The sequence below is a fragment of the Mya arenaria genome, chromosome 12 (assembly GCF_026914265.1).
Source record: "Mya arenaria isolate MELC-2E11 chromosome 12, ASM2691426v1".
Lineage (NCBI taxonomy): Eukaryota > Metazoa > Mollusca > Bivalvia > Myida > Myidae > Mya > Mya arenaria.
The window spans coordinates 65,588,699-65,614,773 of record NC_069133.1 but is presented as its reverse complement, the minus strand read 5'-3'; the positions used below and the strand labels follow the sequence as shown (position 1 = coordinate 65,614,773).

General features: G+C 35.9%; 1 protein-coding gene across 2 annotated transcripts in view; it reads right to left on the bottom strand.

The window, feature by feature from the left end:
- Nucleotides 1–10,330: 10,330 nt before the first annotated feature.
- Nucleotides 10,331–26,075, bottom strand: part of LOC128212230 (uncharacterized protein ZK1073.1-like) — a 41,367-nt gene continuing 25,622 nt past the window's right edge. Inside the window, exons 8-14 of one of the 2 annotated variants that reach the window (XM_052917573.1) lie at nt 25,745–25,822; nt 21,097–21,115; nt 19,076–19,193; nt 16,394–16,429; nt 14,866–15,010; nt 14,365–14,416; nt 10,331–13,241 (exon numbers count right to left, since the gene is read on the bottom strand). In XM_052917573.1, coding sequence (XP_052773533.1) covers nt 13,066–13,241; nt 14,365–14,416; nt 14,866–15,010; nt 16,394–16,429; nt 19,076–19,193; nt 21,097–21,115; nt 25,745–25,822 — 624 coding nt within the window. In that variant the 3' untranslated portion in view covers nt 10,331–13,065. The remainder of the gene's footprint in view (nt 13,242–14,364; nt 14,417–14,865; nt 15,011–16,393; nt 16,430–19,075; nt 19,194–21,096; nt 21,116–25,744; nt 25,823–26,075) is intronic. The other variant, XM_052917574.1, reaches the window with a different exon arrangement.

Sequence of the window (26,075 nt, the reverse complement as noted above, 5' to 3'; positions counted from 1 at the left end):
CTTATTACCTGATAACAGACATCTCATTCTGATAGCAGCGGCTGGTGTTTGCATTGTACATTTATGAGACAGGTCAACGGCTAGACGTACAGGCAGATTAGAGGATTTACAGACCATGCACTGGATTTAAGGTATTCAACCAACAGTTAAAAGAAATAACCCGTCGGTCTTTTGACACTATACAACTGTGTTTTTATGTCAAATGACCGTATATGATGGGTGTTGGTTGTGAAAAGGGGTTTTGTTAAATAAATTGCCCAAGTTACATTTGAGATATACGTGTGCAGTGACGTCAAGAGAGCGTTATCGTTAATTTTATGAAATAATTATAAATTTTTAATAAATTTTCTAATTATCATACTTTAACAAACACAGCGTGTATCATTTGTATTCATACTCACCACTAATTAATTATTGTAGGGCATATTTGATTAATATGTTATTGTCCACTGATGCATATTTCGGGTCATATTTTTGAAGTAAGTACACGCTGAAGAGTATGTGGTTTGTACAGCTGATTGTGTACAAAAGCACAGTTATGATTAAGTTGTCATTTTATTTACAAGTGAGTGTGGGCTTGGGTAGTTTAGATGTAAACTTTAGGCCTACATTCAGAATATAAATACTCATTCATTTTTGTATTAGGTAGTGGAGTTTTGGAGATGGTTCTAGATGGACTTTAGGGAGTTATTGAGACGAACTGGTGTAGCCAGATCGCGTCTGATAGTCTTCCTCGAATTACAAGTGTATGTAGTAATCACGGAATAAGTTGAACAGTGTATTTGTGTTCAAAGTTGAGTAGACACCTGTTGAGACTCTAAGGCAGTAACAGATTGTGGAGCATATTTGTTCTATCCTGATATATAAACTGTTAACTACACAACGGCTCGCTTTGTTTCCTTGTCTAAAATTGTGTTTGTTATTTATCAGTTTGAATGTTCATGATATATATATATATATATATTATTACTTGAAATGAATACTGGTTAAACCAAAATTTATCAACTGCAAATATTAAAAATAGCACACGTCCCAAAATATCATGATGAAAGGCAAAGAACAATGGAAGTTTATGATTCAGTGTACGAGTATATTACGTTATTATAAATAATTATGTAAATGAAGGTAAAGGGACTATATAGTAATATTAAGATACAAACATACCAGGAAATCCATTTAATAAAGATACTGTAGAAATAATTTAATGTAAAGCTTAATCAAGCAACTCTCGCAGAAACACACACGGACAAACAAACTGACACATAGCCAATCGAACATCTTCTTACAAAACAGTAAAAACAGAAACAGGAAGACATTACATTGAGACAATCATACACAGTGGTTGGAGACGTTCCTGCAGGACTGTAACTTGGCAGTCCCAATCATACACAGTGGTTGGAGACGTTCCTGCAGGACTGTAACTTGGCAGTCCCAATCATACACAGTGGTTGGAGACGTTCCTGCAGGACTGTAACTTGGCAGTCCCAATCATACACAGTGGTTGGAGACGTTCCTGCAGGACTGTAACTTGGCAGTACCAGTGCCATTCAGCCAGGTAATTAAATGAACGAAAACAAACAAACGAAGACCACGGCACGCATATATGAACGATTCATGTGAAGGACGATATTCTAGTTATACGACACAGTGCCGGGATCCCTAGACTACCAACGCGCGAAAAACAACACTAATTTTGCATAACTATGTACAAGGAAATGCCGAATTTATAGACCTCAATAACAATATACAATCACCAGCGTAGCTGCACGTAGGTACTACAGGTTCGGGTCTGCACATTTTTTTCAGGAACTGTTTTATTTTTTAAATTCCAGAAACGCATTTAAAGCTGAATGGGTAAGGGGGTATATGCTTCAGGTGAGAATATAAGCCAGCCCTTTTTAACATCTTTTTTATAAATACTATTTTGTTTATCTTCTATTCAAAATATAGTAGAAATTAGTCAAAGTCATGACAATGGGATTTACATTGAACAATATACTATGTTCGCGCACTGATTTGTGTCATGTAAAAGCAAAAGGGTATGTTTAAACAATGACAATGCTGTTAAGCCTATGTATGTATATATGTGACGGCGTGACCTCTATGAATACTTTTTTTATTTCTTTAAGCATGGCTATTACTATCACGGAAATGGCTATGTTTGTCAACGGTTTAGAAAACCATGGTGATTCTTGGCGAATTGTGAATACATTCGTAGCTCATCTTCTTGAAACCTTATTGATTCTTGAAGTCCACGACAAAATTGATCTTTTTCAAAATTATCTTGCTAATTTTTCAAACCGTAGCGAAATCTGGGTGTTGTAGTCGATCGGACACTTTCCTAAAGATTGTTATTGAAATTCGAAGGTAATCCTGGATGAGCGCCATGTGTTGATGATTCTGTACGGCAGGTCAAGAAGTGCAACGTGCCAGAGCTACTTTGCCAAAAGGTACTTTTTAGCAGGATGAAGGCATGATTGGAGTAATGCGGAAGGCTGAGCATAAATATATACAGCATTTCCGTTTAGCGAGACGCACTTTAAATGAAAAAAAAACAACTAAGCATAGTTAGATTTGAAAAGAAAACATAAATTGTATGTGTTTTTCTAATTTTATTTTCTTAATATCATGAGAAGATTTAACATGTGGGTGAACTACCAGAATTGACATCTTCACATATTTGATATCGAACAAACTACCCGTCTCTGAATTGGCTAAGCAATGGTGAGATATTGCAATTAGTCTGTAAAACGTTTGTTGTTAGCGGTAAATGTCTGTACTTGGTGGAAGATATATGCTTGTTGATACTTGAGGTGAAGGATTTGTCTTCGAACAATTAAAAGCTCTAAAGTAATAGTGTTAAGGGTATTATGATTTTTAAACAAGACCATTATTTGGTTAGTCCATAATGGACATGTAAACCAAGGTGCATGTCTTCTATTGCTCCACATATACACAGTGGACTTTCTATGGTATTCGTAGAGGAGGGACGTTTTAAGAACGCTGCAATGCATTCAAAGGCAAGCATGGTGGATGTTGTTCACCCTTGACCCTTTGTTAAACTGTGCGCGTACTTCATGTACTGTACATGTTTATTTAACGCCAAGCGAGATGATTGCAGTGATGACGTTTCTCTTGTGGTTGACGGAAACGCGTTCCACAAACTAGCTGATCGTTCTTGGTAAAAACGATTGTGAGACGTGTTGCGATTTGAAATGGAAGTTCCGTAACTGCGAATAGTTTCTGAGACTATATGACGTAGTTTCTGTCACTGATGAAGGCATTCAAATAAGGCAAAATAATACATTTTGTAGAAAAGTCTTTACGTCTCGATTTGGGTTGCTCAAGAAATGATTCAGCATATAATTTTTCAAATTATGCGAGACGAGGCGCTCCAGTTGTTAAACGAACTGCTTCTAATTGAATACGTTCCAGGTCATCATGATCTGCGATGGTTATGTTATCCCAGACAGAATCAGCGCACTCAAGCATTGGGCGAATACTGGTTTTGTACATAATTTTAAGAGAATATCAGTCTAGAGTGAACTTTTTTTCGGTATTTCATTAATGCGTTTCTATGCCCTTGTCTTTAATAATAGAAATGTGTTTGTGTCGAGTACTAGACGATGATAGCGACACCTTAATGTTTGTGGTTTTCTACTTCTTGTAAGATTGCGTTATTCATATGATTTTTTGGGGTGGAATAGTGTTTGTAGTGTTAACGTGAGATAACGTCCAGCTGCAGAGATTCTGTCTCTGAAAGGTAACTAGCAACTGGTTGGCCCATATTTATTTCAAGATGAGAATCCAATGTAATAGCAGCCTCAATAGGATAATCAACTACAAAAATAGCTAGTGTCGTATCGCCAGCAAAAAGTATTTTCTTTGATTGTATTTTGTCGACGACATCGTTTTTTCATACATAGGGAGATGGAAACTGTATCAGAAAATGTTCATGAAAGGACAACACATTGTTTTGACAATTCAGATAAATAGTTATCAAACCATAAGAAATGACGCCATGTTATTCCACTTCTATGTGGAATTAATAAAAGACCACGATGCAAGACTCTTATCAAAGGCTTCGGAGATACCACAAAATACTGCCCTGATGTATATTCCTTCATCGAGGGCTTGACCCGGAAAACCAAGATTGAAGAGTCGTTTTAACATTGTTTTGAAAGAGAAAATGAAAATATGTTTATAAATAATGCGTATAGTGACCTTACTAAGAACGCATAATCAGGCGAAAATTTGTATGTAGTTGCTGACGTCCTGAGTGTCGTTCCTTTAAAAAAAGCACTAACATGAGCGAATTTCCATTGGCGAGGAAATCTGATCGCAGCATCAGTCCTTGTGCTCTCCTTTTCATGAATGAAATATTATCATCATACTGTGTTTAAAGAAATAAGCCAGTACCAATGTCACACTTCTGAAAATTGAAGTTAAGGTAACAGTCAGTTGCCTTGGTAACAGAGCGCAAACGAAAGTAATACATCCAGTTTTGTGGTTTATTTTTCTATTACACAAACATGAATAAGTAGATCTACATCAATGTTGTGAATACAAATTATTGCGAAAAAGCCATTTTCATATATTTTTTACAGTATTTGCACAAGACTAAAGCATTTTTACATGGGTTCAGCTATACAATACTTTTACTCTAGTATTTTACATAGAGGGTGTCCAGTAACATTTAGTTTGAAAACAGTTCCTTGAGATATTATTTCGCTATCAACTAACACTGAATAGGTGAACGCTGGAATGAACATAGTAACAAGAACTGTCATACACACTGCTGGCAAGTTACCCTTGAAGGACAGTAACTGCTAGGAGGTGAGGGGAACCTTGATGGAGTCATCATTGCATGGTCTTACAACAGGGTGAAATGATATAAAACAAAGTCAACTTAACCACATAACAATCCTTTGTAAACATGTTTAAGGATCAAACTAAACATATATACATTTCATGAATAAATCTTTCAAAAGAATGCAAGAACATTATTTGACGGTTTGCAGTAAACATAATAGTGCTCCGAATATAGATTCATGTTTACATATTGATACAAATCACAATTATTCATATCAGCCTGTAAAAAGTTATGTACAATACGAGGAATAACTCAATAATTATTCAAGTTATGGGCCTTGCTTTGCAAGTACATATTGTCTCTGGCAATTCACAAAGTCTGTGTGAACATCTTTGATGTGAATGTGAACAGTTTTTGCATAATGGCCAAGGATAAGATTTGTGCAGGCTGATGATACCAAGGCAATGAAAAAAACTCAAATTTATAAAATAAAAACATACCCGGCAATAGTGTACATTGAAAAAGCTTAATATATAGACTCTTGTATAACACAAGAATGCCATGAAATTAAGAACAAATGAGTGTATGTGGACTAGTTTTATTGCAAGGAGGCATACAGTATGACAGGACACTTTGAACAGTTTACAGTAAAACAACACTGAAGTCAACATTAACATTGAAATTTTGTCAATTTTTTATGTATTAATCTGCAAAATCAAGATAAAAGTAGCTAGAATTCATTGTAAAACTTCTGATAAAGGCGGAACAACTTCTTATAGACTATAACTGGCACATTACATGTATGTTTACACCTACAATTAGCAAAAACAACAACATTTACCATTATTTCAAAATAGTGTTTATAACTTTGTCATAGTCAACTAGGCACAATCTGAATTGTAATTAATTGTAAAAAGTTACATTTTTCAAGTACATGTTTTATGTTTTTTCTTTACAAAACAGGAACACAGTCAACCAACATACATTTAACAGAAATCAAAAACTGTAAACTTCATATTTTAGTTTAACTGAATAAAAATCCAAGAACTATATCACTACCTGACACGGACCGTTTGCTGTTACAACAAAACAAGGGATAATTTACAGTGGGATGCTTTAATATGACTGTGATCAAAACTGCTGACACTACATTGAGTATGCATTCAACATTCTATGAGATTCTTAGAAGTTAGTAAGGCTGCAAAAATACGTCAAAATATTGGATCATACATGTAATTGGGTTTTGTACTCTATGTTCAACGGTTCTGATACACATGTAATTCACAGTGATGGAACAAAAAACATCTATAGTAATTAGGCAAATAATGAAAAAGGAATGATTCAGTACCCCAGCTGTACCTGTTGATGCAACTCCTAAAAAGGTTAACATGCTTCTAGATACAACTATAAGAACCCGACTAGAAAAATGGGCACACTTGTAGCCACATTCACAACTGATTACAGTTAACTAGAATTGAATTCTAGTATTCGGCACCAAATGTTGCATGAGCGCTGTTATCATATCAATGACCACACTTCAGCTCATCGTCAAATATGTACATTTTGATGCATTTGAAAGCCAAGATGGCTGTATGAGAACTACAGTTGCTGCCCATATCAGATACTTCCAGCCTCTTAAACATGTGTGCTAATGCCTTTGAATCCCAAAGTATCAAAATGAATATAATATATTGATATATGGTTTAAAATGAGGCAATTCCAATCACCGTAAGCTCCGTTAAAGGCAACAGTTTCCACAAAGGGAATACTGGGATTTAAGGTAAAAACTCCTTAACAAACATCGTTCAATCATCCTATAAATCGTTATTATAAATAATTATGTAAATGAAGGTAAAGGGACTATATATAGTAATATTAAAATACACACATACCAGGAAATCCATTTAATAAAGATACTGTAGAAATTATTTAATGTAAAGCTTAATCAAGCAACTCTCGCAGAAACACACACGGACAAACAAACTGACACGTAGCCAATCGAACATCCTCTTACAAAACAGTAAAAACAGAAACAGGAAGACATTACATTGAGACAATCATACACAGTGGTTGGAGACGTTCCTGCAGGACTGTAACTTGGCAGTCCCAATCATACACAGTGGTTGGAGACGTTCCTGCAGGACTGTAACTTGACAGTCCCAATCATACACAGTGGTTGGAGACGTTCCTGCAGGACTGTAACTTGGCAATACCAATAATACACAGTGGTTGGAGACGTTCCTGCAGGACTGTAACTTGGCAGTCCCAATCATACACAGTGGTTGGAGACGTTCCTGCAGGACTGTAACTTGGCAGTACCAATCATACACAGTGGTTGGAGACGTTCCTACAGGACTGTAACTTGGCAGTCCCAATCATACACAGTGGTTGGAGACGTTCATACAGGACTGTAACTTGGCAGTCCCAATCATACACAGTGGTTGGAGACGTTCCTACAGGACTGTAACTTGGCAGTCCAAATCATACACAGTGGTTGGAGACGTTCCTACAGGACTGTAACTTGGCAGTCCCAATCATACACAGTGGTTGGAGACGTTCCTGCAGGACTGTAACTTGGCAGCACCAGTGCCATTCAGCCAGGTAATTAAATGAACGAAAACAACCAAACGAGACCACGGCACGCATATATGAACGATTCATGTGAAGGACGATGGGGTCTAGTAATACGACACAGTGCCGGGATCCCTAGACAACCAACGCGCGAAAAACAACACTAATTTTGCATAACTATGTACAAGGAAATGCCGAATTTAAAGACCTCAATAACAATATACAATCACCAGCGTAGCTGCACGTAGGTACTACAGGTTCGGGCCTGCACATTTTTTTCAGGAACTGTTTTTTTTTTAAATTCCAGAAACGCATTTAAAGCTGAATGGGTAAGGGGGTATATGCTTCAGGTGAGAATATAAGCCAGCCTTTTTTAACGTCTTTTTTATAAATACTATTTTGTTTATCTTCTATTCAAAATATAGTAGAAATTAGTCAAAGTCATGACAATGGGATTTACATTGAACAATATACTATGTTCGCGCACTGATTTGTGTCATGTAAAAGCAAAAGGGTATGTTTAAACAATGACAATGCTGATAAGCCTATGTATGTATATATGTGGCGGCGTGACCTCTATGAATACTTTTTTTTTATTTCTTTAAGCATGGCTATTACTATCACGGAAATGGCTATGTTTGTCAACGGTTTAGAAAACCATGGTGATTCTTGGCGAATTGTGAATACATTCGTAGCTCATCTTCTTGAAACCTTAGTGATTCTTGAAGTCCACGACAAAATTGATCTTTTCAAAATTATCTTGCTAATTTTTCAAACCGTAGCGAAATCTGGGTGTTGTAGTCGATCGGACACTTTCCTAAAGATTGTTATTGAAATTCGAAGGTAATCCTGGATGAGCGCCATGTGTTGATGATTCTGTACGGCAGGTCAAGAAGTGCAACGTGCCAGAGCTACTTTGCCAAAAGGTACTTTTTAGCAGGATGAAGGCATGATTGGAGTAATGCGGAAGGCTGAGCATATATATACAGCATTTCCGTTTAGCAAGACGCACTTTAAATGAAAAAAAATACTAAGCATAGTAAGATTTGAAAAGAAAACATAAATTGTATGTGTTTTTCTAATTTTATCTTCTTAATACCATGAGAAGATTTAACATGTGGTGTGAACTACCAGAATTGACATCTTCACATAATTGATATCGAACAAACTACCCGTCTCTGAATTGGCTAAGCAATGGTGAGATATTGCAATTAGTCTGTAAAACGTTTGTTGTTAGCGGTAACTTGGTGGAAGATATATGCTTGTTGATACTTGAGGTGAAGGATTTGTCTTCGAACAATTAAAAGCTCTAAAGTAATAGTGTTAAGGGTATTATGATTTTCAAACAAGACCATTATTTGGTTAGTCCATAATGGACATGTAAACCAAGGTGCATGTCTTCTATTGCTCCACATATACACAGTGGACTTTCTATGGTATTCGTAGAGGAGGGACGTTTTAAGAACGCTGCAATGCATTCAAAGGCAAGCATGGTGGATGTTGTTCACCCTTGACCCTTTGTAAAAGTGTGCGCGTACTTCATGTACTGTACATGTTTATTTAACGCCAAGCGAGATGATTGCAGTGATGACGTTTCTCTTGTGGTTGACGGAAACGCGTTCCACAAACTAGCTGATCGTTCTTGGTAAAAACGATTGTGAGACGTGTTGCGATTTGAAATGGAAGTTCCGTAACTGCGAAGAGTTTCTGAGACTATATGACGTAGTTTCTGTCACTGATGAAGGCAAAATTATACATTTTGTAGAAGAGTTTATGTCTTTACGTCTCGATTTGAGTTGCTCAAGAAATGATTCAGCATATATTATTTTCAAATTATGCGCCAGTTGTTAAACGAACTGCTTCTAATTGAATACGTTCCAGGTCATCATGATCTGCGATGGTTATGTTATCCCAGACAGAATCAGCGCACTCAAGCATTGGGCGAATACTGGTTTTGTACATAATTTTAAGAGAATATCAGTCTAGAGTGAACTTTTTTTTCGGTATTTCATTAATGCGTTTCTATGCCCTTGTCTTTAATAATGGAAATGTGTTTGTGTCGAGTACTAGACGATGATAGCGACACCTTAATGTTTGTGGTTTTCTACTTCTTGTAAGATGGCGTTATTCATATGATTTTTTGGGGTGTAATAGTGTTTGTAGTGTTAACGTGAGATAACGTCCAGCTGCAGAGATTCTGTCTCTGAAAGGTGAAAGGTAACTAGCCACTGGTTAGCCCATATTTATTTCAAGATGAGAATCCAATGTAATAGCAGCCTCAATAGGATAATCAACTACAAAAATAGCTAGTGTCGTATCGCCAGCAAAAAGTATTTTCTTTGATTGTATTTTGTCGACGACATCGTTTTTTCATACATAGGGAGATGGAAACTGTATCAGAAAATGTTCATGAAGGACAACACATTGTTTTGACAATTCAGATAAATAGTTATCAAACCATAAGAAATGACGCCCTGTTATTCCACTTCTATGTGGAATTAATAAAAGACCACGATGCAAGACTCTTATCAAAGGCTTCGGAGATACCACAAAATACTGCCCTGATGTATATTCCTTCATCGAGGGCTTGACCCGGAAAACCAAGATTGAAGTGTCGTTATAACATTTTGAAAGAGAAAATGAAAATATGTTTATAAATAATGCGTATAGTGACCTTACTAAGAACGCATAATCAGGCGAAAATGTATGTAGTTGCTGACGTCCTGAGTGTCGTTCCTTAAAAAAAAAGCACTAACATGAGCGAATTTCCATTGGCGAGAAAATCTGATCGCAGCATCAGTCCTTGTGCTCTCCTTTTCATGAATGAAATATTATCATCATACTGTGTTTAAAGAAATAAGCCAGTACCAATGTCACACTTCTGCAAATTGAAGTTAATGTAACAGTCAGTTGCCTTGGTAACAGAGCGCAAACGAAAGTAATACATCCAGTTTTGTGGTTTATTTTTCTATTACACAAACATGAATAAGTAGATCTACATCAATGTTGTGAATACAAATTATTGCGAAAAAGCCATTTTCATATATTTTTTACAGTATTTGCACAAGACTAAAGCATTTTTACATGGGTTCAGCTATACAATACTTTTACTCTAGTATTTTACATAGAGGGTGTCCAGTAACATTTAGTTTGAAAACAGTTCCTTGAGATATTATTTCGCTATCAACTAACACTGAATAGGTGAACGCTGGAATGAACATAGTAACAAGAACTGTCATACACACTGCTGGCAAGTTACCCTTGAAGGACAGTAACTGCTAGGAGGTGAGGGGAACCTTGATGGAGTCATCATTGCATGGTCTTACAACAGGGTGAAATGATAACACATAAAACAAAGTCAACTTAACCACATAACAATCCTTTGTAAACATGTTTAAGGATCAAACTAAACATATACACATTTCATGAATAAATCTTTCAAAAGAATGCAAGAACATTATTTGACGGTTTGCAGTACACATAATAGTGCTCCGAATATAGATTCATGTTTACATATTGATACAAATCACAATTATTCATATCAGCCTGTAAAAAGTTATGTACAATACACGAACTCTGCGGACCTTATACCAATGTTTGTCTGTTGTTGTTGTTTTTCATTTGAACAGAGGAATAACTCAATAATTATTCAAGTCATAGTTATGGGCCTTGCTTTGCATGTACATATTGTCTCTGGCAATTCACAGTCTGTGTGAACATCTTTGATGTGAATGTGAACAGTTTTTGCATAATGGCCAAGGATGAGATTTGTGCAGGCTGATGATACCAAGGCAATGAAAAAAACTCAAATTTATAAAATAAAAACATACCCGGCAATAGTGTACATTGATAAAGCTTAATATATAGACTCTTGTATAACACAAGAATGCCATGAAATTAAGAACAAATGAGTGTATGTGGACTAGTTTTATTGCAAGGAGGCATACAGTATGACAGGACACTTTGTTTACAGTAAAACAACACTGAAGTCAACATTAACATTGAAATTTTGCCAATTTTTTATGTATTAATCTGCAAAATCAAGATAAAAGTAGCTAGAATTCATTGTAAAACTTCTGATAAAGGCGGAACAACTTCTTATAGACTGTAACTGGCACATTACATGTATGTTTACACCTACAATTAGCAAAAACAACGACATTTACAATTATTTCAAAATAGTGTTTATAACTTGGTCATAGTAAACTAGGCACAATCTGAATTGTAATTAATTGTAAAAAGTTACATTTTTTAAGTACATGTTTTATGTTTTTTCTTCACAAAACAGGAACACAGTCAACCAACATACATTTAACAGAAATCAAAAACTGTAAACTTCATATTCTAGTTTAACTAAATAAAAATCCAAGTACTATATCACTACCTGACACGGACCGTTTGCTGTTACAACAAAACAAGGGATAATTTACAGTGGGATGCTTTAATATGACTGTGATCAAAACTGCTGACACTACATTGAGTATGCATTCAACATTCTATGAGATTCTTAGAAGTTAGTAAGGCTGCAAAAATACGTCAAAATATTGGATCATACATGTAATTGGGTTTTGTACTCTATGTTCAACGGTTTTGATACACATGTAATTTACAGTGATGGAACAAAAAACATCTATAGTAATTAGGCAAATAATGAAAAAGGAATGATTCAGTACCCCAGCTGTACCTATTGATGCAACTCCTAAAAAGGTTAACATGCTTCTAGATACAACTATAAGAACCCGACTAGAAAAATGGGCACACTTGTAGCCACATTCACAACTGATTACAGTTAACTAGAATTGAATTCTAGTATTCGGCACCAAATGTTGCATGAGCGCTGTTATCATTTCAATGACCACACTTCAGCTCATCGTCAAATATGTACATTTTGATGCATTTGAAAGCCAAGATGGCTGTATGAGAACTACAGTTGCTGCCCATATCAGATACTTCCAGCCTCTTAAACATGTGTGCTAATGCCTTTGAATCCCAAAGTATCAAAATGAATATAATATATTGATATATGGTTTAAAATGAGGCAATTCCAATCACCGTAAGCTCCGTTAAAGGCAACAGTTTCCACAAAGGGAATACTGGGATTTAAGGTAAAAACTCCTTAACAAACATCGTTCAATCATCCTATAAATCAAGATTTTTTTTTCAAGTTAAAATAATTATTCACAACTCGATTATACACATGTCATTGAAGTTTCTATAACAGCTATACAATTCTACACATAATGTCTAAAGTTACAATTTACCATTTTTCCCTCCACCAACACTATTCAGGTACATCTGCTATGCTATCTTAGTAAGAAATACAAAAAATAAGGAACAAAACACGAGTCAGTGTACAACTAGCAGTCTGTGAAAAACACAATATTTATTACCACTCATATGCTATACTATCTTTATTATTTCCTTGCATACCATAACAATTCCATTTTAACCTAATCCTTTCCTGATGTTCAAACTCAGTGCAGCTTCACTGATATATTAAATCTCATTCTCTCTTTAACTCATATATGAATCTTATACTGTACACTGCCACAAAATCACTTGAGTGTTTCCCAATTTGCGTTTCAAAACATACAAATAACAATCCTACAAGGTGAAAGAACATTGATGTTTGTGAAAATATCGGACGACAGCCCAGTTTGAGGGTTGAGATGATTAGGTCCTTACTCGGCGATATTGGCCTTGGGTGGGGAGCCAACGTGTGTCGGGCTCGTGGAGTAGATGCCCTTTGGCTGGTCAGCCTCTTCCATAGACATAGATCTGTTCCTCATGGCCGCTCTACCAGCCTCTGCGTCCATCGAGCTTGTCCTAGATACCCTTGGCATTGGCACGCCTCCAACTGAAACAGGTTGTTTTTAAGCAGTTGTTAGATATGTACTAACATTAACAAAGAGTTACATTAAAAAGTTTGCTATCCAGCTGGGGATAAAAACTTGGGCCTCTGGACTGCCAGTCCAGCCAGGAATCAAAACCTGGCTCTCTGGACTGCCAGTCTTGCCAGGAATCAAAACCTGGCTCTCCGGACTGCCATCCCAGCCAGGAATCAAAACCTGGCTCTCCGGACTGCCATCCCAGCCAGGAATCAAAACCTGGCTCTCCGGACTGCCATCCCAGCCAGGAATCAAAACCTGGCTCTTCAGACTGCCATCCAAGCCAGGAATCAAAACCTAGTTCTCCGGACTGCCATCCCAGCCAGGAATCAAAACCTGGCTCTCCAGACTGCCATCCCAGTCAGGAATCAAAACCTGGCTCTCCGGACTGCCATCCCAGCCAGGAATCAAAACCTGGCTCTCCAGACTGCCATCCAAGCCAGGGATCAAAACCTGGCTCTCCGGACTGCCACCCCAGCCAAGAATCAAAACCTGGCTCTCCAGACTGCCATCCCAGCCAGAGATCAAAACCTGGCTCTCTGGACTGCCATTCCAGCCAAGGATCAAAACCTGGCTCTCCAGACTGCCACTCCAGCCAAGAATCAAAACCTGGCTCTCCGGACTGCCACCCCAGCCAAGAATCAAAACCTGGCTCTCCGGACTGCCACTCCAGTCAGGAATCAAAACCTGGCTCTCTGGACTGCCACTCCAGCCAGGGATCAAAACCTGGCTTTCTGGACTGCCACTTTAGTAGGCTTATCTTTAATTTGCATTATTGCAGTAGCAAAACTTTTACTGCAACTTGTTTATAAACATATTTTTGAGGTATTTTTGATTTTTCATGTTTGTGTTTTGATGTATTTAACCATTACAACTTATTTCTCTGGTACTTCTACACAGTAAACCATGCAGCAGATGCTTGCCCTGTCCAGTTACTAAACCAATGACAAGAAAGTTGAACCACCAAAATTTACTTTCACTCACTGTCAGTTTAGGCAATAATCTTCCAATTTAACGTAAACTGTTATTTTACTGAAGTTTTGTAATCAGTCAATTGAGAGAAGTTTTGACTCAACCTTGGTCTGGACTTACCTACACCAATACCCTGACAGAAGTACAAGAAACTCTCTGCCAACTTCTCTGGCTGTAATGCAGAAATGGAAAAAACAACACATTATACCATCTTCAAGATCATGAATACACACATGTAGTAAAGGCAGATGTTGATGTACATGAATCTGCATATACATTCATTCTGTTTCAGCTAATCAATACTTTAAAACAGGATTCAGCAGTCACAATCATGTTCTGTGAAATTTAAATTGGTGCTTTGATCCAATTTACACATTCCTGTATATGAGCTATTTGATTTATTCATTGATTAACTACTAAACGAGAACTGAATACATTAAAGACCACAGATACATATGAAAATAAACAGAGGTATGTCACAATCCCATAAGTTGAATGTTCAAGGCATCAAAAGCTAAGGAAAGATTGCCTATATGCCTTTTCCATCTGTTCTGCTGGCGGGCAAAAAATTGATATATGCACTTTGAAAAAGAATGCTATTAAATTTTCCCAATATCATACCCGTTCCTCGAGAACATTAGCAACTCCTTCCACCTCGAGCAGCTCTATCTTGCCCTTGTCCATCTTCTGTGACATGGCCGAGTACAGGGTGTGCACAGTGTGGTTGAAGGAAGCCTGGTCTCCTGTCACCATCAGCACTGGGCACCTGGGCAGGAATACAAGGTGTCTCATTTAATCTAATATAGAATCATCGAAAGCATAGGTTCTGTCAATAAGCCTGATCATTAATAAAGCCCAATTTGGTAGATATTTATTTATATAAAATATTTATATAATACAAGAGGCCCAAAAGGGCCTATGCTCTACTGGCTGGGTTTGTGTGGTCAACATCACTGTTTTCAAAAAGAACCAACCCCTTATGGGTATCTGAATACTCAAAACTGAAGACTGTATTATGTTCGCAAGCATTTATTACACAATAGCATTTTTTTATAGTATCAAGGCCCATAATCTTATCATTTCAAGGCCCATAATCTAGGCATGCAGTGGCAGATCTAGCTGGTTTTCGAAAGGAACCCAGCTCTAATGGATATCCAAATACTGTGCAGGTTTCATCAAGATACAATCAAAACTGAAGACTGTATCATGTTAACGAGCAATTGTTTACTGACATACTGTTTTCTTTTACTATCAAGGCCCATAATCTAGGCATGCATGGGCGGATCTGGCTGATTTTCAAAAGGAACCGATCTCTTATGGATATGTAGATACTGTACAAGTTTAATCGAGATACAATCAAAACTGAAGGCTGTATCATGTTAATGAGCAATTGTTTACAGACAAACTGATTTTTTTTACTATCAAGGCCCATAATCTAGGCATGCATGGGCGGATCTGGCTGATTTTCAAAAGGAACCGAGCTCTTTTGGATATGTAGATACTGAACAAGTTTCATCGAGATACAATCAAAACTGAAAGCTGTATCATGTTAACGAGGAATTGTTTACTGACACACTGATTTTTTTATACTATCAAGGCCCATTATCTAGGCATGCATAAGCAGATCTGGCTGGTTTTCAAAAGGAACTGAGCTCTTATGGATGTGTAGATACTGTACAAGTTTCATCGAGATACAATCAAAACTGAAGGCTGTATCGTGTTAACGAGCAATTGTTTAGTGACAAACTGATTTTTTTATACTATCAAGGCCCATTAACTAGGCATGCATGGGCGGATCTGGCTGGTTTTCAAAAGGAACCGAGCTCTTATGGTTATGTAGATACTGTACAAGTTTCATCGAGATACAATTATAACTGAAGGCTGTATCGTGTTCACAAGGAATTGTTTACTGACATACTGATTTTTTTATACTATCATGGCCCATAATCTAGGCATGCATGGGTCGATCTGGCTGGTTTTCGAAAGGAATTATGAAAGTAATTTGCATGTCCACATACGGTACACCAACTTCGGGGTAAAACATTCAAACCCATCATTTCAATGTCTATCTCAGAAATATTGGAATTTCTAGATTGTTTTTTTATCACCTACAACAATCTCGATTTCTATTTAAAGATAAATCACTCACTTGATCTTCTGAATGCTGTCCGTTATGTTGCTTCTCCTGCAAGAAGAAATACAGTCAGTATCACTCCATTCTGTCAGAACCTCACAGTATTATTTCAACAACATGACATTTTTAACGTAATTGCTGCCACTATCTAATTAATTTATCACCTAATCATCCTGGACTATTTCCTGATAAACTGTAACAAACCCTCAGAACTAACATAGTATCAAGTCTATTGTTTTAGACTATTCAAAGAAAATGAACAAATATCTTGGTAAATGAAAATTTTTCCAAATATTAGACAACATCTGATTTAATATAGTATATTATATGCAGAATATTTATTAGTTAAAGTGTTAAATATTGGGACTAAGCTGAGTAGTTTCAGGGCAGTTGACTCCATTTGGTAGAGGACCATAAGACTAAATTTGGTAGAGGACCATAAGACTAAATTTGGTAGAGGACCATAAGACTAAATTTGGTAGAGGACCATAAGACTAAATTTGGTAGAGGACCATAAGACTAAATTTGGTAGAGGACCATTAGACTAAATTTGGTAGAGGATCAGTAGACTAAATTTGGTAGAGGACCATAAGACTAAATTTGGTAGAGGACCATTAGACTAAATTTGGTAGAGGACCATAAGACTAAATTTGGTAGAGGACCATTAAACCATAAGACTAAATTTGGTAGAGGACCATTAGACTAAATTTGGTAGAGGACCATAAGACTAAATTTGGTAGAGGACCATAAGACTAAATTTGGTAGAGGACCATAAGACTAAATTTGGTAGAGGACCATTAGACTAAATTTGGTAGAGGATCAGTAGCTTAAATTTGGTAGAGGACTAAATTTGGTAGAGGACCATTAGACTAAATTTGGTAGAGGATCAGTAGACTAAATTTGGTAGAGGATCAGTAAACTCAATTCGGTAGAGGACTAAATTTGGTAGAGGACCATTAGACTAAATTTGGTAGAGGATCAGTAGACTAAATTTGGTAGAGGATCAGTAGACTCAATTCGGTAGAGGACTAAATTTGGTAGAGGACCATTAGACTAAATTTGGTAGAGGATCAGTAGACTAAATTTGGTAGAGGATCAGTAGACTAAATTCGGTAGAGGACTAAATTTGGTAGAGGACCATTAGACTAAATTTGGTAGAGGACCATTAGACTAAATTCCGTAGAGGACCATTAGACTAAATTTGGTAGAGGACCAATCGACTAAATTCGGTAGAGGACCATTAGACTAAATTTGGTAGAGGACCATTCGACTAAATTCGGTAGAGGACCATTAGACTAAATTTGGTAGATGATCAGTTGACTCCATTTGATAGAGGACCATTAGACTAAATTTGGTAGAGGATCAGTAGACTACATTTGGTAGAAGACTAAATTTGGTAGAGGACCAGTAGACTAAATTTGGTAGAGGACCATTCGACTAAATTTGGTAGAGGACCATTCAACTAAATTCGGTAGAGGACCATTAGACTAAATTTGGTAGAGGACCATTCGACTAAATTCGGTAGAGGACCATTAGACTAAATTTGGTAGAGGATCAGTAGACTAAATTTGGTAGAGGATCAGTAGACTAAATTTGGTAGAGGATGAATAGACTAAATTTGGTAGAGGACCAGTAGACTAAATTTGGTAAACGAGGGTTAGACTAAAATTGGTAGAGGACCGTTACTGAGACTAAATTTGGTAGAGAAACATTATACTAAATTTGGTATAGGATCATAACACAAGCTTAGTAAAGTACTATTAGACTAAACTTGGTAGAAAAACATTAAGGACTATTACAATTTAGATTAATCATGTAAAGGGCCATAACACTCGACTTTAAAAAAATAGGATCAACTTGGCAGAGGACCATAAGATTGAACTTGGTTGAGGACCATTAGACTAAACTAGGTCCAGGACCATCAGACTAAACTTGGTAGAGGACGATCAGACTAAACATCAGAATAAACTTGGTAGAAGACCTTTAAAACTAAACTTGGTAGAGAACCATCAGACTAAACATCAGAATAAACTTGGTAGAGGACCATCAGACTAAACATCAGAATAAACTTGGTAGAGGACCATCAGACTAAACATCAGAACAAACTTGGTAGAAAACCCTCAGACTAAATATCAGAATAAACTTGGTAGAGGACCATCAGACTAAACATCAGAATAAACTTGGTAGAGGACCATCAGACTAAACATCAGAATAAACTTGGTAGAGGACCATCAGACTAAACATCAGAATAAACTTGGTAGAAGACCATTAAAACTAAACTTGGTAGAGAACCATCAGACTAAACATCAGAATAAACTTGGTAGAGGACAATCAGACTAAACATTAGACTAAACTTGGTAGAGGACCATCAGACAAAACATCAGAATAAACTTGGTAGAGGACCATCAGACTAAACATCAGAATAAACTTGGTAGAGGACCATCAGACTAAACATCAGAATAAACTTGGTAGAGGACCATCAGACTAAACATCAGACTAAACTTGGTAGAAGACCATTAAAACTAAACTTGGTAGAGGACCATCAGACTAAACTTGGTAGAGGACCATCAGAATAAACTTGGTAGAGGACCATCAGACTAAACATCAGAATAAACTTGGTAAAGGACCATCAGACTAAACTTGGAAGAAGAACAAAAGATAAAACTTGTTTAAGAAGCATTTGGTGGGAGTACATACTTCATGAATGACTGGACAAAGTTGTTGAGGTTGTGAGGGTTGATCTTGGAGCGTAGAGCTTCCTGGTAAGACTGGAGTACCCCATTCAGCTCTTCCTTGTCATTGGCGTTCTCAAACTGTGCAAACACAAATCACACACATCAATACCTCATACATGACTGGTACAACGTCCATGGTTAACAGAATCTGACCGTTTTCTCTTTCTCTATGAGTGTGCCAATTCTTAGTATCACAGTTACAATAAAAATACTTTTTCACTTTCAAGTCAATTATGTGTTTCCATTCTAGGAGATATCCTATTCAATTTAAATTGAAAAATGTGTAAACAAACTGTCAGATTCTGTCCTTCTATAAAAGTAATCTGTTTAATTCATTCAAGAAAGGGTCAAACTTAACAAAAGCTTATACCAAGATGCTATGCAAAATCAAGACCTTATCAATGAGATTTAATGCTGCATTCTTTAATGCTTGAAACAAATGCTTTGAAGCTATTTATAGATATCTGTAGTTTAATGTCATCAAAAATCAACTATGCTAAGCTAAGTACACCATGTTAGAACAACTCTGTTACTGGGTATCACTGATACTATGTTTATTCAGGGTTACTAAATGTGGCATGCTAAACACTGATGCAAACAGTACACTGGACCATTCTTACAAAATTGTTCCACACTGCAATCTTATGGGTTAATTTTAATAGCCCTGTTACCATGTTAAACCTCCTATTCTTGTGTTGTCTTGTTAAAGTCTGACTTAAAGTTCAGTAGTTAAATAAATCAAAATGTATAGAACATCAGCAACGATATGTACAGCTTTTGCAGATTTACAATTGGAATGTAATATACTAAAGAATGATTGGCCTATTAATAACAAGTTTAGCATATTGAACCATATTTGTGAAGACAGATATTAGATTATATACATGTGGGCTGACATGTCACCTTGGCAGAAACTGGTCCCGTTGACCATTTATTGTGGCCATGTTGGGGGTGAATTATTTTAAAAGACAGTGTTCTTCTTCAAAAACCATGTGCTAAACTAGTAACAAGAGAAGATCATTTATGGAATAGAAATGGTTCTGTGAGAATATACGTTTTAAGTGAGTTGATAATATTAAGGTGTTAACTATAAGTGTTAATTGAAATACCAATGGGAATGTTAGGGGAGGTAACATTAAATGTCCATGGCATGTTATGTTTCACATCTGAAAGGAAAGGCCACCATTTATATAATACCTACTGAAACAGTCTGAAACAATCTGAAATATTCCCTTCACAATATTAATCTATGGAAATGCATGTACGCAAACAAAGACATGAGGAAAATCGGCCAAAATGCTGCCCAATTTACTAGGTAATCATAGTGTTGTCTTATGCATGTATGTGGTCCAAGGGACCTATGAACTAATAAGGAACAAAAGCATAAAAATACTATTAGATATTCATTAACTACGCTGAGCCTTTTGAATGTGTAATATACAAGAACTGTCCGTCTACAGGGTCACCATGCAGCACTGTATCATGCACAACAATGCGGCACTCGGTCTGCAAGCATTCACTGGGTTAGTTGAAGCAGATTGGCACTGGTTTACATCATAACACATTGAAGATCATTCTGTATACACTTAATGCTGAAATGTCTTCTGTACACATTTATATGGTTAAAGCATTCATCTTCTTGTCTACAATATAGTACACTATCTGTATACAACTATCTATCCCCAGCTGTAACTTGAAAATTCTAATTAATGGAGAGTGACAAGAGAGAAAAATACCTACTTGAAGGATGTTAATGAGACATCAGCGTGACATGAACAGGAATTCTGTCTCAACTTACTCTGAGTTAGTTTGTGACTTAAATACATGACTTTGTAGGGAATATTGTATATACTTAGATAAAATAACATAAAAAAGTAAGGAGTTATTTTTAAAAAGGTCCCATCGACATCCTTGTATAGCTCCCTTGTGTCTAATTTACACAACTGACTATAGTATTCTCTTTCTCTTAATAAGTAAACTTATCTGCTTTGAAGGTATCAGACTGAAAGAAGAAATGTTGAAACCATAGGCAATCATAGTCACAGCTAGAACACTTATTTATATATTGCGTAGTTGTGTAACATGTGCCTGTGTACTAAGTTCCATGTTGATATTTTTGACACAGAACATAATTATTTTATTTCACCGAAACTAACAACATGCTATGATAGAATCTCGACAATATTCTTAAAACAAATAGGCAAGCTGAACACATGACCCAACAGACTCCTAGCTACATGTACTGACCAATGCATACATGATTTCATTACTAATATCCAATGATAAATGTATAGCTGCAGTAGCTTAACAGTGTAACATCCTAACATACAACAAGTAAGATATTTAAAAAAATCACAGGTGATAATACAAACATGTTCAGGGAATCTGTGCGCAACAACATCCATTGAAAAATAATGAGGTAAAAAATATAATAATATACGTTTTTTAATTTCTTCAAAATGTTCATCTTCCAGAATGTCAGAAAGGAAAATAAAATACACAGATCATATAAGTGTAAAATAAAACAGCTAGCATTCAAAGTTGATATTTGTCTCATGATGAAATATTCTATACAATGCACATATTTTAATGTGTGTTTGTTTTTGTTTTTTATTTCAATGCATTAGGAAGCAACTCTCTACAATGAGTTTGATATTCTATCAATTTAAACTCAATACGAGAACAGTTATGAGATACAATTGAATTGATGTTTGTCTTTTAAGAACCCTTTGTGTTCAATGTGAATCATTTTTCCCCAATCACCAAACCTAAAATCTGCTAAATTCAATAATGCTTAGAGTCGTAAATATCAAATATAGACATCACTTGTAACAACTAACCATCATCTAAAAGGTAGGTGGACTCAGTCAAAAGCCAGTCACTGAACATTTTGCTTCCATAGATCAATACGAAACTTTTGGCAGGAATAAGTAATGCTTCTTTTATAATCCATGTAGGTGGTGTGTAGCCTAAATTATACAAAAGGGTATGCCTCATGCCTTATGCATGACATAAGCACCCTGAGCAGGTTTGCTATAATCAAAATAGCCTAATAAAATGCTTGACAAGCAAACAAAATGTACATCTTTTTAAGTTTTGAATAAGCATGATTCAAGTCGCAGAATAGGAAAATAGACCCCCGCCTTGCACATCTTATACGGCTTTGCCTTTTAATAGGACTGTTATGCTATCTCAAATTCAATAAAAAAATGTTATAAAAACAGGATTCAATTTACTCTATATTGAAATACCCATGTTTTAATTCCACGGACTTGTTTGTGCAGTAAACAGAACAGCATACACAGCATTAAGTTTATTCAAAAGAATACTGTACAATATGATGCATTAGCATTCAAGATCATGCCTACATCAATAGCATAGGTGGACAGATTCAGAAGTGCTCTGACAACCAAAAATCCAGTAAGCATATAACAAGTGGGTAATTTCTGATTTGTCATTAACTTTGTTTAATTTAATCAAGTGACTTACTTACGTGCACACTTGCACACTAGCTAAGATAAAGGGATCCATGGGGCATATCCCTCTAAGTAAGAAAGTTAGTATCTATCTTAGGTCCTCTAAACGATAAGTCTGAGCTGGCTGTGACCAGCCTGTCAATTCAATCGTTTAGAAGATTAAAATTAAACACTAACTTGGAATTAAATCAATGAAGACTTCTACTGCACAAACACTGTATGCCTCTAACACTGATGGTAAACTCATGTCTTTGTTACAAGAAGGTCACAATGTCTTCTTTTTTAAAATATCCTCTTTCTATTAGCTACCTGACAAATGAACCCATTAATGCATTTTCCTCTTCATAGAGGCATATAATCAGCTAATACGAGACCTTGAAATTAGAACAAATACAGATAAAGTTTCATGAACAGTTAAGATATCATAAAGATATCATTTCTATATAAAAAAAATCTGAAAAAAGAGAACAAAAACAGTTAGTAGTAAGTTAGCATGGTACACACAGCATTGTACACAGAGTAAGGCATCACTTCAAAACTTTGAGAACAAACTAGTATTTAGGCATTAGTAATGACCTGATGCTAAAACTCAAGTGGCAACTCTGACTAGACACAACGATGGTTAATAGTACGTTAACAAGGCTGTCAAGCTGCATACAGTGCATGAAATGATAGATATAAGGCCTAAAAATAACACACAGTAAAACACAAGTTCTTCCCCTTTCAACCACTTCTACATTTAAACATAAGTGTAAACATCAATGCAGACAGTGTTATAAACATTCATCCATTACTTGATGCATCTATAGCTGCAATACAGCTATGATAATTGAATACAAACTAAAGCAAATATAAATGAAGAGAAAGTGCAGTACATTTCCATCAACATCAATCACAATTTGCATACCACCGTACAACATCTAACATAGACAACATTAGCTAGGAAACATGTACAGACTGGTAAAGAGGAAGAGCTTGTCTGTAACTCACCGTTGAACTTGACTGCACAACAGAAATTACAAAGCATTATAAGCAGATCGGTTTCAAACAGTTCTACATCATCACATGACAAAATTGGCCTTCACTTGTCCAGTTATAATACATGCAGTCTTACACTAGTAATTTCATAAGAAGAAGTAAGACTGAGTGTATTATTTCTGCCATACTAAGTCATCAACAGGCTGTTTAATTCATAATAACCACATTATGCAGTACAGGCAGTTTAATTAATTTGCTTGCCTGACTTTCATGAACAAAAAGGCCATTGTTTATCATGTGATACTAGACACTTGCAAAGGAAAATTAGCATAATATACATAATCATCATTAGGAGAACAAGGAGGCGGGACTTATGCCATGCCCGAATACATTCAAACTCTTGGATACAGCATAAAGAACAAGTTCTCAAAGACAAACATTAAATGCCAAATTAAAAATCATGAGGCAGGTAAAATGCAAGAAGGCATCATACACATTATCATTATGATGTTGATTTATGGCTTAATCACATTTACCCAACAAGATTTGTTCTGAATGTACAGTTTATTTTCATTCATTAAAATACATATAACTACATTGAATAAATCCTAGATTAATGCTGATCATAATTTTTGTAACTGTACAAATAGGACCTCATACTACTGCAACTGGCATGTATATTTGAACCAATGTGATACAAAATATATTACTGATTTCATACTACGGTATTGCAACATTATAAAACCAGAAGTAAAGAACAATAGTTTAGTTGCTGAGAAACTTGTACATGTATGACAATACTTGAAGGGAAGCTTTAAACAATTTAAGACAAACAGCACATTATTAACATAATTAATGGAAAAAATACATTCATAGCTTTTTTGGTAGACACATTATTAATAACGCCCTGTCATATTGTAACATTAGCGAAATAGCAGAGATAAAAGTCTGTATTTCACGTTACCGAAACCTGACTGTGAACAGACTTATCATAATTGTATACATTGAAATATAAAAAGTGCATATACAACAAGAAAATATCATCTCATTCTTTAACAGTGTTCAGGTTCTGAATCTCAATCTTAACTGGCTAGAGAAGTTCAGCATAACCTGCAAAACTCAACCTTTAAACATTTATGCAGCTAGCTACGGCAGGGAAGTACAGCCCATCCGTGCCTCTGAATATTTTAAAAGGTCCTTAAAGATCATTATCATTTTAAGGCAAATGAAATTAGATAAAGTAAACAATGTTTCAAATAAGGAAAAACTTGCTGCATGAGTATGCAATGTGCTCTTGGTTTGTACTGTCCAACTCTGAAGCAAATTCATTGACTTAATCTTAACTGAGAAAACAAGATTTTAACAGCTGAAATAAGACACTAAATATCTTGTAAATTCTCAGTCAGGCTAAAATAAGAAATGTGTGAGTGATGGCAAATTTAATAGGGATGCAACATATATGGAGCATGCATTAAACAAGAGTGCCACAGAGTGGACCGCCAACACTCCTCTGTTGATTTCAAGTTCAAAAAGGAACAAAACTGAACAATTCCTAGAAATAGGTCGAGTTACAGGCGTTGCTGTACATATGCATATTGTGTCTGACAACATCTGTATCAAGTTTAATTTGAATGGATATCTTGAATGATTAGTGAATTATTGCAACGGTTATAGATGTTTGCACGACCACGCTAAAAGCGTCATCAAGGGTTTCACAATACCACATTTTTTTCATTAAAAAAGACAAGCTTATAAAATAGCAAAATAAAAAAACATGTACTAAAACAAAAGGTCTGACAAACAGAACAGGCTTGCTCATTAATGCTAGAACATTCAACAATAAACTGAAATAGATAAAGCATAAAATGCAAATGGGGAAATAAAATTCAACTTAAGTACAGTAATAAAGATTTCTTAAGTTTACAGCATTGCAACATTACAGCATAGAGACACATCAAAGATGGGAGACAAAAGTATAAATAACAACTTAATAATCAATCTTCTTAAATTTTGAAAAAAAGTCTTGAATGGTATTATTATGTAATTTAAATGAGGTTAACTGCTTCATATTTAATTGTGAAGATGTGCATTTCATGATAGAAGCCTTAAACATTAAACTCATTTATAATGATATAGGGGACTTGTCTGAACCATGAGAGGAGAGAGTTAATACGTACCGATCCAAATCTATGCAGGACAAGATACGACTCTGCCGTGGGGTTCATCCCGATATGCTCCAGCTTCCAGCCCAGGATCTGCAGGGAGACGATGACCATTTAAAATATTTATACACGTATACTTAATAGAGCTAATTGTGAAAAAAGCTTGATGGCATATAGAAAAGTGTACTTCATTTAAACCGTCAATTTACACAAAAGCATGTACTTTATGAAAGTTAATAAAAAAACTGTATGATGCAAATCTTATACAATAAAACACTTGACACAGTAAATTACAAGAGGCAACTTTACAAAAGCTATTAACAGACTTTAAGATAAGATACATCAT